Source organism: Hemicordylus capensis, chromosome 8, assembly GCF_027244095.1.
Source record: "Hemicordylus capensis ecotype Gifberg chromosome 8, rHemCap1.1.pri, whole genome shotgun sequence".
Classification (NCBI taxonomy): Eukaryota; Metazoa; Chordata; class Lepidosauria; order Squamata; family Cordylidae; genus Hemicordylus; species Hemicordylus capensis.
In genome coordinates this window covers 17,833,238-17,846,766 of record NC_069664.1, presented here as the reverse complement: position 1 = coordinate 17,846,766, position 13,529 = coordinate 17,833,238, and the positions used below count along the sequence as shown (strand labels likewise).

Below are 13,529 nucleotides of genomic sequence, written 5' to 3'. Positions count from 1 at the left end.
CCTTGGAGAGATGCTACCTGTCAGAGCTAGATGGGCCAAGGGGCAGGCCTGCTCAGCTTAGACCCTCCAGATGTTTTTGGACTACAACTCTCAGAATCCCCAGCCACAGTGGCTAATAGCCAGGGATTATGGGAGATGTAGGCCAGTTGAGCAGCCCTGGCCAAGGGTGTGATTTGGGATAAGGCAGCTTCCTATGTACTGCAGGACAAACCAGCACCGTGAATTTCAGGATCGACTGGACCAACATCTCAGTATCAGCAAACAGCAAAGCCAAAAGCACAGATGCATTTCATATTGAACCAACTGTATTTGTGTGTCAGAGTGTTAAAAATCAACATCCACATGTACTTGGGCCTTACTACTCACTCACTTTGAAATATGGTATATGCATATTCCAAGGCAACCCAAATATAAGAAGAACCTGAACATGAGGCATTTGTACATTAAAGGTAAAGTGTGCCGTCAAGTCAGTTTTGACGCCTGGCACCCACAGAACACTGTGTTTTTTCTTTGGTAGAATACAGGAGGAGTTTACCATTGCCTCCTCCTGTGCAGTATGAGATGATGCTTTCAGCATCTTCTTATATCGCTGCTGCCTGATATAGTACCAGTGGGGATTTGAAATGTACTCCTGGAAAAATCTCAAACTCCAAAGGGGACTCAGACCCCCACTTCTTTCATCCCCAAATGGTTATGCTATTTCTGCATTAGCTAGGCAGCTAAAATTTTTATACACACATAATCCAAGATACCTTATAATTTAATAAAGTGTGCCGTCAAGTCAATTTCTACTCCTGGCGCTCACAGAGCCCTGTGGTTGTCTTTGGTAGAATACAGGAGGGGTTTACCATTGCCTCCTCCCACACAGTATGAGATAATGCCTTTCAGAATCTTCCTATATCGCTGCTGCCTGATATAGTACCAGTGGGGATTTGAACTGGCAACCTTCTGCTTGCTAGTCAAGCATTTCCCTGCAGCGCCATTAGGTGGCTCCAAGATACCTTGGTTACTAGAAAAGTCTAGTTCAGGGCGAGTGGTGGTGGGGGGACACAAACTTGAATCAGCCATGAATGCTTACAAAACACAAGCCAGATTTATTAATTAACCATTTTGCCAAGAAGCTCCAAATACCTAGCTGGATGGTTGTGCATGCCTTCCCCCCCCTCTCCATTGTAAAGAACCACCCAAACACCAGGACTCTGAAAAACACCATTTTCACAATAGCTTTGATCAAGTCTTATTCATGTTGCATAACCTATGCAACATGAATAGGGACTCTGAATAGGGACTCTGAAACAGTACCATCTGCAGAAACCATTCCCAAATCCAGAGCTCTGAAAGACCCACGTTCAGGGCTGACATAAATCTTAGTTAGTTCCTGTGACTGCCCTCCCAGTCAAGGGGAGAACTACTTCAGGCAAACTGCAGGAAGGGAGGGATACAAATGCACATAGGAAGCTGCCTTATACCAAACCAGACCATTTCTCCATCTAGCTCAGTATTGCCTTCACTGACTGGCAGCGGCTTCTCCAAGGTATCAGAGTCTCTCCCAGCCCTACCTGGAGATGCTGCCAGGGACTGAACTTGGGACCTTCTGCATGCAAAGCAGATGCTCCCTTACTGAGCTACAACTCCATCCCCAATGTAGTTTACATTTTCCAAAATCTGCCCCACAAAGTGCGTTGAGGAGATAATATATTTGTCCAGATTTCAAGCAACAACTCAGCTGTTATTGAGAGCACCAAGCTGGAAACTAAGTGAAAGGAGGGGCCCATTAGAATCCCTAGACAGCCAATCACCTGTAAGACAAATACAGAAAGAACTTCAGGAGAGCCATATAGACTCTATACCTGTCTGGCTACCAAGCAGACGTTGGAGCAAAGCTGCTGGCTCTCAGGAAATGTATTTACTTTGAGGCTGTAGACTCTCTTTCTCGGACTCCATTAGCTCCCTGAGCAAAGTTGTGTATCTGAAGCACCGAGAGCACCCCAGCCAGGCCCATCAATTGCCTTCCAGAAGAATACCGAAGCAAGAGCGTCGTGCTCACTGAGGAATGTATGATTTGTGGTCTTTTGATTATCAAGGCTGATGGAGGAAGAAGAAGATAGGGAACTGCTTTATACCGAGTCAGGCCCTTGGTCATAAGAACAGAAGAACAGCCCTGCTGGATCAGGCCCTGTATTCAGAATGAGGGCATTGTGAGGTCTTCATTTGCCCTTAGTAATATCAGCACATCAGCAGATCTGACTGACTACATTGGACTGTGATGTCATTATTAATTAAATACCATGTTAATAGTTTTAACTTCATCGTAAAATATTGTTTTAAGGTTTTAAATTCTTATAATGTTTTAACTTTTTGTTGTCATTTATTTTAACCAATATTTTAATTTGCCATTTATTTGTTTTAACTAATGTTTTAACTTTTTGTTTTTGTTGTAAACCGCCCAGAAATGTAAGTTTGGGGCGGCAGGATTGGGAACCAACTTATTTTATTATTTATTTCTCTATGCAAACCGCTTTGAGAAGTTTTGTTGAAAAGTGATATACAAAGAGCTGTAGCAGGTCAGTTGCAGGCATTGGTGAATTTCCTGAAGTGTATCTCACTTTACTCGGAGACTCTTTGCCAAGTTAGCTGAGAGTATCTAAAACTCTATCCAGGTCCAAATTTTGGGCATCAGATTAGGGAAACAGGCCTCTTCTGTATTGCTCAGAACTGGATGCATACCAAAAAGGGAACCCCCTCCCCCATCTTCCTCATACAGGAGCCACAGTGTGTTGGTCAGATTGTCGGTCCTCACCACATGCCCGCTGCTGCTACAGGGTTCATATTTGAAAGATCACTGTATGGCTAAGTGCCTAGGCCACTCCCCTTAGCTTCCATTGGCTCATCCCCAGTGAGCAGGGCACACAGACAGGTCTGGGACTAGTAGCATGGGAGTTGAAAAGAACAAAGACACTTTCTTAAAGAATCTCTGAAATGCATATATTTGATTGTTACACATCTATGGAGTCCTAAAGGGTTCTAAAGGGTTTTAAAGGGTTCTGGGGCTCCCCTTGCAGAATTAAATCGACTGCAGTGTGCTCTGATATCGGGTGCCTTGGTTGTAGGGAAGTGCACGAAATTCACTCGAATTGAATTCAAATCGATTTGAGTTCAAAACCATTGAACGGGGTGGAGATTCACTCGAATCGACTCAAATTTGCCCACAGTCAGATTGAATTTGGTCCACTTCGAACACATTCAATTCGACTTTGAGAAATTTTAAATCAATTTGAGTGAATCTCCACTCTATTCAATAGTTTTGAACTTGAATAGATTCAAATTTGATTTGAATTTGGATAGATTCATACCTGGTGAAACTGACCAGGATTTACTGGAGGTTAAAAAGGAAATGAAGTTGGGAAGTTGAGAACCTGAATGGATAGAAGCTGAGCCAGTAAATGAGATCACACCTGTACCCATTTTGCAACTGAGGGCTTCTGTAGCTGGTATCCCGGCAAGCTTCTCAACCATAGCTGCCTCCTTTCCAGGGACCCACAAATTTAGACTTAGCTCACTAGCCAGCCATTATATGTGGTCACCACTAATCTTCTCTCTTCCCTCAAATCCTTTTCTGGCACATAGGCAGCGGGCTTAGGAGAGAAGCGGGTCTTCTGCCATTTGTGCTGAGAGATAAAAGATGGTAAGGACCCGTGGGAGACCTCTACTCTGCTCAGGAAGGATTCCTGCTGTTTCTTTCCTTCTCAAAAGTGGCAGTGGAATGGAGACCTCTGGGAAGGAGATCTGTGTGGTGCTGGGTGCCCTGCTTGCCAGAGGGCTGGGGGCACTTGCCACAGGCGAGCTGGCAAGTGGATTTGTAGGCTCCGGCTCCTTTCTAAATCTTCCACAGGTTTGCACCAGGATGCACCCAATGAATTTCGATCCTTGAGGAACGAGTCCTCTTGCAAGGGGTTCAAGTTGGTTCAAGGCTAAAGCTCATTATTTGTAGCCACATTATGCATGTATTTATTTCGATGTGAAAGTAGGGATACCGAAGTTCTTTTATGGACAGAAGCCTCTGAAGAGCGCTGGCCTGTTGCCATCTTTTGACTCCAAAAGGGAGCCTACAGCTCTGAGAGCCTGGCTCTGTAATTGCTATGGGGGCATGCAGTGGTGCTCTTTGGACCAGACTTCTGGGCGGACGTCCAGTCCCCAGCAGGCCTGGGGGGCCCTCTAAATGCCTGCCGGGGGGGGGCTCCAAATGGTGAACAGTCCACTAATTTAATTGGCAGGATTGTCCAGGCAAAACGTGGCGTCTCTCTGCAAGTCAGTAGGAAGTATCTTATTCAGAATCTCTTCTAAAAATAACAACAACGAGTTTTCAGCTTTCCCTGAGCATGTTCTGGTGTAAAAAGTAGTGAATTGCAGCTTCTCTGTTGGCAGCGGCAGCAGAGGTGAGCCCAGTGCCCAGCCCCAAGAACTTTAGGTTCAGGCTCCAAAATTACCTAGGTGCACCTCTAGGGGCATGTGCTTCTTCACACACATAGAGTACCCAGAGTGAAAGAAAAGCCTGGGTAGGTCCCATTCAAGCACTGGACCTGTTCAGAGGCCTATGCAGGCAGGAACCAATGCTATGCTCACAGCCACAGCAAAGAGACACGTGGCTTTGGGTTATTCACCACACAAGCCACCAGGAACCTCTAAGTGCTTGAATGTGACAGACCTCCCCTATAGGAGAATGAGTGGGTGAAGGCTATACCCCACAGCAATCACAATATAAGCAAAGCTCTTAAAGGTGCATGCCTCTGCAACAGACCTCTGCACAGGACCAGTGCTTGAGCTGGATGAACTGGGCTCTTCCTTGCTATTGTTCACCCCCTTCCCTCTTCTTCCTGCTGCCCAGAGGAGGTGGAACTGGAATGTGCATCTCCACAGCTGTAGAAGAGCCAGGCACATAAAGGGACAGGCCTTTGATCTAAGTGGCAATTCAAAGCAAGGCATTTCCCTGGATGAATGGGAAGGGAGGATCCTAGCTTGCTAGCAGCGGAGCTTCAAGCTGCTACTGAAAGAGGCTGGGAGGAAGAAAGGCAGAGAGCTAGCAGGACAGGCAAAGCGGGCCTGCAGGAGCATTACCTGGTTGCAAGTAGACCATCTAGGAGCATCCCAAGAATGGGCCAGCCCCGTTTCCAATGGATTGCCCATCCCAAGGGCCTATGTGAGTCACAAGCAGATTGGAAGACAACATTCCATTGGTGGCTGCAGGAAAATCTGTAGCAACCAGTCAAACTACACGAGATGTTCTAAATTTTTGCAAAATGGAGTATGGAGTTTGGATGCAAATCAGCATCACCCCAGTGGGACAGTTGGTGCCCCATTTGCTTCACCCGCCCACACATTCCAAAGCTGCTATTTGGGAAAATGGACACCACTCCGATGGTTTTTGCAAACATTGAATGAAATGGGGAATCGAGGATCTTTGTTGTCTCGTCTTCTCTAATTTGGCCCTAACACTCCATGAAATGCCGGGCCACTTTGAAAAGGGCTTATAGTATGTGGTGTGGCAGAACCCTCTGTTGGGTTGTGCTCTGTATGGTGCACTCATTAAGCTACACTGGAGCATAGTTTACCCATGAAGCACCACAGTCAGTCCGAGTGCACACTCGGATTCACTTCATTCAGATTCATACCACAATTTAATTAATATAGTGTGCTCCCAATCTGGGTGGCTTTAGTCAACTTTTCACTTGACATTTCCACTTGCAAAGCACGCTTCTGAGTGAAATGAAGGGCCTCTGTCCAATCTGCCTTAACAAGGGATGGTGGGGTTGTTATTTCAAGTTCATGAACACAGAGTATTGGAGGCCTTTCCAGAAATAATGTAAGAGCTTACTTAAGGTGTGTTCTCATGATGATTAAGGCTGGCGGGAAAGTGGGAATCCTAGATCCAAGAGACATGTGTGCCTCCACACACAGGGCCATAGAAAGGTACTCCTCATTCAACTCCACAGACCCAACGACACAAGAACCTAATTTCTACTGCACAATGTTTTGCACTGCACAAAGTGGGTCCAGCTGCACGTTCAACTAAACCTTGGATCTATCCTCCACGAATCTGCCCCTTTGCTGCAAATAGCCAGGTGGGTGCGGGTGGGGGGTTCAGTGGAAAAACAGCACAGGGAGAAACAGTTAAACACCCTGCCTCCCTTGCCACTGAACACAGCAATCCAGAGCCAGATCGGGGCCCCTTGCGGCTGTCTTTGGACATAAAAAGACCAGTTCCGGCCCACTTCCGGGTTTAAACCTTCCTATTCATGACAGGTTTAATGTCACGTGTAGTTTGGCCCTCAGCCAGAAGCTTAGAAAATTACATCCTGCTAGTCATTCAGATGTATTTAAAGATTTATCATAGCTTAGGTTTTTTTAGCCTCTGTTCATCAAAATGGCCATTTCAAGGTACGATCCTGCAATTGTCTAAGGTCGTTCTCTCCTAAGTTTTCCAATTAGTTCTACATAAAATGCAGATACCATGCCATATCATAAGTCTGCTCTTATTAGAAATGCATCAGACATCTATTTTTGGGTGACGGAACAGGATTGCATACTACCAAATTGCCATAGGCTGGAACCTTGACACACACTTACCTAGGAATCAATCCCTTTTGAACTTAGTGGGACTTAATGGATACATATAGGATCAGCACCCAGATTCAGCTGGTTATAACTCTAATCATTATTTTTCATCTGTCCTTATAGCGTTTTCTTGACTCCCCAATCAAAACTCTGAACTCACAAACACTTAGGTACATGACAGTTTGTAAGAGCACACGAGTCCAACCATGTGAGGCATGCCTCACTTCTAAAGATGTGCACAGAAATAAATGTAGTGCAACCCACAAAATATCCATATGGGCAGTAATTCTATTGCCTGAAGCATTGATGTGCTTTGAGGCCTGGCCTATTTCCAACATCTTGGACCTGAAATATGGAGGCTCCAGCAATTATAGCTAAGAAACAATTCTTGTATTTGTTTTCCTTGCTATTCTAAAGCAGTTTGTGTCTGATTACTAGATGTCAGAGAGAAACAATAGCAAGATCTCTATCACGCCCTGCTGGGAGCCTTACAGCCTCTGTCTGGCTACAAGAGTATTGGGCTAGAATTTGGTCTGATCTAGGAAGACAATTCTTATACTAGGAAAAACAGAACTTGCAATTCAGAAGGCTCAGGTGCGGATAGAATACTGGACTTCTTGCTCAGTTGTGAGCAAGTCGCTGCCTTTGGCCTTGCCAACTCGACCATTTGTAGAATGCTTACATCACAGGACCACTGAGAAGATAAACTTCTGTATCTGTGATGAATGCTAAATACACTATGCAAGGGATGGATAATAACAGAAATGATATTTTGGATGCCTCTGACTTCAAGATGATACAGCCTTCTAAGCTCAGAAACTGAGGCACTAAAAATCAGTAACTCTCAGCAAACATTTGCCGGTACGCTTTAATTTCAGTAAAATGCACAATCCAGTGGAACAGGGGAAGCTGTCATTTGTTCCATCTAGCTCAGCATTGTCTTCACAGACTGGCAGTGGCTTCTCCAAGGTTGCGGGTAGGAGTTCCTCTCAGCCCTATCTTGGAGATGCCAGGGAGGGAACTTGGAACCTTGTGCATGCAAGCTTGCAGAGCTCTTCCCAGAGTGGCCTCATCTCCTAAGAGAGATATCTTGCAGTGCTCACATGAAGTCTCCCATTCAAATGCAAACCAGGGCAGGCCCTGCTTAGCAAAGGAGACAAGTCATGCTTGCTACCACAAGACCAGCTCTCTCTGGTGTTGGAACATTTCTTTTTAAAAGAAGGTTTTCCTAGTTTGCTCCAGGGGAGTCCTCCATGGGTTGGATTGCCAGGCTGCAACCCGGAGAACAAGTGTCATGTTCAACTCCCTGATGCAATGAGAGCAAAGGCAGCGGCAGCTTCTCTCACCCATCCCTCCTCCCCCCATCCCTCTTCTGCCCCCACAAGGCAGCCCCTCCTGTGCCTCTGGTGGCACACCTGGAATTCAGCTTGTTACAGTTAGTGGCAGGGAGGGACAGACCACAAGGCCAATGGCAGGGGACACGGCAACAACCTCGTCTCCCATTGCACTGGGGAATTTAAAGCTACACGTTTGTTTTCTGGGTTGCAGCCCGACTTCTCTATCCACTGGCTTAAGGGATCATTACGTGCTAATCTTCTCTTGCAAGGCACGCTTCCATATATACACAATTCATATGCATCCCGGAGATTCTCAGAATGAGAAAACAAATATGAAAGGTTACCTTCTCCTTCTTGGAGCTATCCATCCTAGTTCTATGATCCAGCATTGGGGATGGCTTTGAGATCAGTCTCCCACAACTTCAAGATGCACAGTGCCAATTTGCCTTTCGCCCCCCCACCCCCTTCTTGATAGAAGGACTATTCCAGTCCTTGCTCTTTCCTACTGGAGAGGGCAGGTCTTCCTGTCGCTGTTGAGGATATTTCACTTTCTTAGCTTGTTTATTTCATGTATAAGGTTGCTTCCTCTTCTTTTGAAGTCTGGTAGCACGTGACAAAATTTCCTCTTACGCTTTTACCTTTGGTCTCTGGATGTTTCCCTGCCCCAAACTTGGTGTTTTGGGTCCTTGCTTTGCTTTGTGCTTCACTTGGTGGCAGTGTATCGAGAGGGAACGTCCATCACATGAGGATCCGTTTTGTCAATCTGCATCTTGTTGAAGGCAAAGCCACAAGCCCATTTCCAGTGAGAAAAGTTATACCTTCCCTCCAGGTAATGCAGCACAGAAGCGTTGCGTAGCTGCCTTACCCACCCACTGACTTCCTGCCAATTCAGTTACTCTCCTGAACTCATCATTAAGTTTATTTACTTTCCTGCTCGGTGACGTTCTCCCATTTCTGCTGTCCGCACAGGCAGCGTCCTGGGGTCTCAAGACGAACCCTGTATTACCATGGCAATAGGTGAAATCCTGTTGCTGCCCTGGCCATTAAAGCCATCATGCGGAATTGTGCTACCATGGGGATAGGACTTAGTTCAGGTGGGCATAACAACCGCATTATCTCTTGGTTGCTGCTACAGCAACCGCTCAGTTTCAAGGCTTAGCAACCTGTTCTGCTCCCATAGCAATGCTGGGTTATAGAAACCCATTTCCAAGTGGCGAAGGTTAGCCAGAAAGGAGGGTGGTGCTTCCATAACCAGCTTAGGGATACCAAAGAGATGTGGGAGTGTTTGAGGATAGAGTGTCTGTGACTCCTAAGATGGAAACATTGCCCACATCATCACCTCTGTCCAGAATGCTTACAATTGGAGTAAACAACCTGAGTGAGACCCACCACGGCCATGCTGGCGCTATTAATAGGCATCAGTACAGATGATCTGGCTGCCGGTTGAAAGAGATAAGGGAAGAGATAATGTCCGGGAGGAATTTCTATAGTGTTCATATGGGTTCTGGCACTGAAACCGATTAGCGGGTTAGCCAGGGACCTAAGGGATGGATACTCCTTGAGTCATCCTAGACTAGAGGGAGAGATTTTGTAGTGCAAAGTTAGCACCTCTTGGAAAATTGGAGCCAATATTTGGCTAGTTACAGACATGTGGTTTTCAAGCCCACTACATCTTGACCTACTGCCATGACTTCCCAATAATAATAATGGTCTCTCCATCTCCAAAACTTCTTGCCAAGAAGCACACAATAGCTCTGTGTAAGCTCCCCGCTGCTCCCCAATCTTCTTTCTCTTTGACCTTTATTTCCCCCCATGCTTTCTCCACTGAGCCTCCTTTTCCCCTAGACCTCCACCCGCCCCCCGCCCCCCATCAATGTATACAACAAAAGTCCTTTATGAGAGGAGTCAGCAGCTTCAACATATGAGTCTCTCTTGCTCCTACTCCTTGCTGAAATAACAAGCACTTCCTACTAGCTATTCCTTCTATCTGTTCCTGCGCTACTGTTCCTGATGGCTGTCCCACCTTTCCTGCTTAGTTCCACATACACTGATACATCTTGGACCTCTTCCCATCCAGCTTCCTGGATCACAGCCTCTCTGGCTTTCCTTCCTACCTCCTCACTTTAGAGCAACAGCACACATCCACTTCTAGACTCTAGGTGCTACATGGAGGACCACGAGGCAATATCCCTCTATCCTTTTCAATGCCAGAAAAATACTTGCTTCCAGGCCTTTTGAATTTTGGAAATGTGGCTATTTTCTTTTAGCTAGCTGTTGCTATTGTTCTTACTTTTAAGCCATTTCTCTTTTATTTGCCTTAAAACGTTGACCACTTCAAGCTTTAAAAAAAGGGGGGGAAAGCCATTTGTAGATTTTATAAATTCGTTTCCCCTTGGTCCAAAAAAACAGATAGATTCCCCCACCTCTCATCCCCCTTTGGACTCTCCATTCCAAATATTTGTCACATCTGCCTCCTCTACTCACAATTACGTACATTCAGTATCCAACCAAACTGATGTCTGATTTCCTGCAGAGCCATTCCAGGGTTTATCAGCTTGTAATTGCTGTAACCATTCACCCTGCCCTGAACATTCTGAATGTTCCCAAATGTTTCAGCAGCGCAGTAGGTGAGTGACAATCATTTTTAAGTTGTTATATTTAGAACATTGCTAAAATATCTGATCTGACATTCATTATACATTGCAACTCGAGAAGCTGGGGGTGGGGGCTGTAGCCTTGTGGGAGAGCATCTGTATTGGAAGCAGAAGGTCCCAGGATCAATTCCTGGCAGCATCTCCAGGTAGGACTGGAATTTGTGCCTGAAATCTTGGAGAGTCAACTGCCATTCAGTGTAGACAATACTGAGTTAGATGGACAAGTGGTTTGACTCCATATACGGCAACTCCCTGTGTTTCTAAGTACCATCCAGTGATTCTTGACATGTTTTGTCAGAAGTTAATCCCCTCTTATTTCAGTTGGGTTTACTTTCTAGTAAGTCCCAACCTAAGACAGGATTCAGATGTGTCACCTAAGGCATTTTGTAATCTCTCTCTCTCTCTCCCTCTCCTGCTGTTAGTGTGCTTTAAACCTACTTCTTTTTACATTGGTTGATAAATATGCAGGAAAGTAAATTTAGAATCACATCACAACCTTCCTGTAATTTGTGACTCCTGTAAACAGATGTGCTCTATCTGAAGTATATTTTTATATCCCCCCATCCCCCCCAATAGATTTCTATACATTTGGGAATAGGCTTTTAAAACATGTTAACCTCCTATCCTTGCACAAAAAGCCACCCAATGGCACAGCAGGGGAATGACTTGACTAAGCCAGAGATTGCTGGTTTGAATCCCCGCAGGAGTTATTCACAAATGGCTCCATGCTGTGGGGTAAATGTTGAGCGAAGCCATTTCGAATCACACTCCTGGCATTGATGGAAGCAGCCCCTCTCCTCTGCTCTCGGGTTTTGTTTTGATGCAAGTTCACATGGCATACCTCTGTGTTTTCCTTCTAGCCAATGGGGGGAGGAAGAGCTTTCTAAAGAACTATATCTGCATTTCTAAAGAGAGTATCCCTCTTATCATGCTAATGATTCTACATCATTGCCTCTTCCTATTTGCTCCAGAAATACACCTCGATAAGCTAGAATTCGCAAGACAAAGCCTGATTTGTGTGTGGAGTGGGTCCAAGGATCTTGAAGGGACTTTGAGTAAGTTTGGCTGGTGTGTGAATGCACACACTCTCTTCCGGAGGAGATTCGAGGTAACAGCCCTGACTGTAAAGCCTCCTGGTATGTTTCCCAGACTATGGGAAACACCTATATCAGGCAGCAGCGATATAGGAAGATGCTGAAAGGCATCATCTCATACTGCATGGGAGGAGGCAATGATAAACCCCTCCTGTATTCTACCAAAGAAAACCACAGGGCTCTGTGGGTGCCAGGAGTCGACACCAGCTTGACGGCTCTCTTCCTTGCACAGGTGAGTGGCATTTTCCCCATGACCATAGGCATCTGTTGTGACATGTCAATTTCTGTCACTATCTTTCCCTTTTTAACCTCCAGTAAATCCTGGTCAGTTTCACCAGGTATGTATGCAGGACAGTTTGCATACATACAAACACACACATCACTGGTGTACATAGTAATCATTTCCACAAAACAACACTGGAAGAAGGATTGGGTGACACTGGCAAGGTTTCCCATGAATTTGTCCATTTCACAACCAGGAAGAAAATGTTGGTCGGGTAGATAAAAATACAGAGGAAAGGGATTACACATGGTCAGACTGCATTTCATCCCAGTCTAGTTGTTTTGGCCAGCAGAGAAGGGAAGCATCTTCTTCCGCACTAGCTGGAAGGGGTGTGGTGATATTACATTAATTAATGTGGGGAAGGTGCCATGGTCTCTCACTGGTGCATTCATTGCTGTGGTAATCAAGTCCATCCACCTTGCTGCTGGTCGTCCTCTTCTTTTTCCTTCAACTTTCCCCATCATTATGGACTTCTCAGGGGAGCCAGGTCTTTGCATAATGTGTCCAAAGTATGATAGTTTAAATCTGCTCATGAGCCTGGTTCACACAATAATCTGGATCTAGTTTTAAAGTCGGTAACCAACATTAGCGTGATTGTGTGGACCCACTCCAAGATTACCCATGTAGGTCTGTGTCCAGGGGTGTAGCTATAATTGAACAGATGGGTTCAAAGAACCTGGGCCCTCCAGCTGCTGAGGGCCCCCCAGCTCCACCCTCTCCTATTTTCTTCATTATCTCCCTCACTCTGAGGGGCCACCGGGGAGAGGGGCGAACACAGGCCCCCTCTCCGCTAGCTAGGCCCGTCTGTGCCCCAAGATGAATCCGAGACTCCTGCTTTGGCGTGGTTCACACAACCATGCGGACGTTGGTTACCAGCTTTAAACTTAGATTGCTGTTTGAACCAGGCTGGGAGAACTGAGCCCTACATGGCGAATTTTGAGACAGAATTAGCAGCAGCAGTAGGAACGAACAAATGATCCAGCATGTACTTACACACAGAATTTGGGCTTGTTGGAAGGAGTCTGAGAAGATAATAGAAATAGGTTGGTCTTGGCTGAGTGATGTTTTGCATGGGTCCACACACCCCCCCACCCCCGACCCAGCTGGAAATCAAGACCAGCTTTAGCCCCACCCGCAGCATGCATTAAGGCTGGAACACACTGCAAGGCTGTCGTAAGCCATTCTTACCCACAGCTCCCTTAGCCTGCACAATATGGGGCTGACAGATTGTGAAGGCACTGGCAGGGCAAGGTTTTAAATAGTAAGTAGGTAAGCAAATAAATCCATTCATATATATTTTAACAAGAAATAAGACCTTTGTTAGAAAGAACTTGAATTCCTATATTTGCTACTGCTACCTTTTGTTTCTGGATGGACACCCAGTTGCCCAATCAGAGCTACCTGTATTTACCCGACTAGAAGACGCCTATATATTTAATAGTAATCACTTTATTTAGGACGACCCCCTTTATCGGGGGGCTAGTCTTGGATTCAGTCAAATACAGAATGCTGAAATTATATTTTAATAATTCGGAAGTCTTCTAGAAAT

General features: G+C 45.7%; 1 protein-coding gene across 2 annotated transcripts in view; it reads right to left on the bottom strand.

Moving 5' to 3' along the window:
* The window catches only part of GCK (glucokinase), a 40,076-nt gene extending 31,671 nt beyond the window's left edge, over window positions 1-8,405 (bottom strand). For both annotated transcript variants that reach the window (XM_053270040.1, XM_053270042.1), the window contains exon 1: window positions 8,294-8,405. In XM_053270040.1, coding sequence (XP_053126015.1) covers window positions 8,294-8,338 — 45 coding nt within the window. In that variant the 5' untranslated portion in view covers window positions 8,339-8,405. The remainder of the gene's footprint in view (window positions 1-8,293) is intronic.
* Window positions 8,406-13,529: the final 5,124 nt, after the last annotated feature.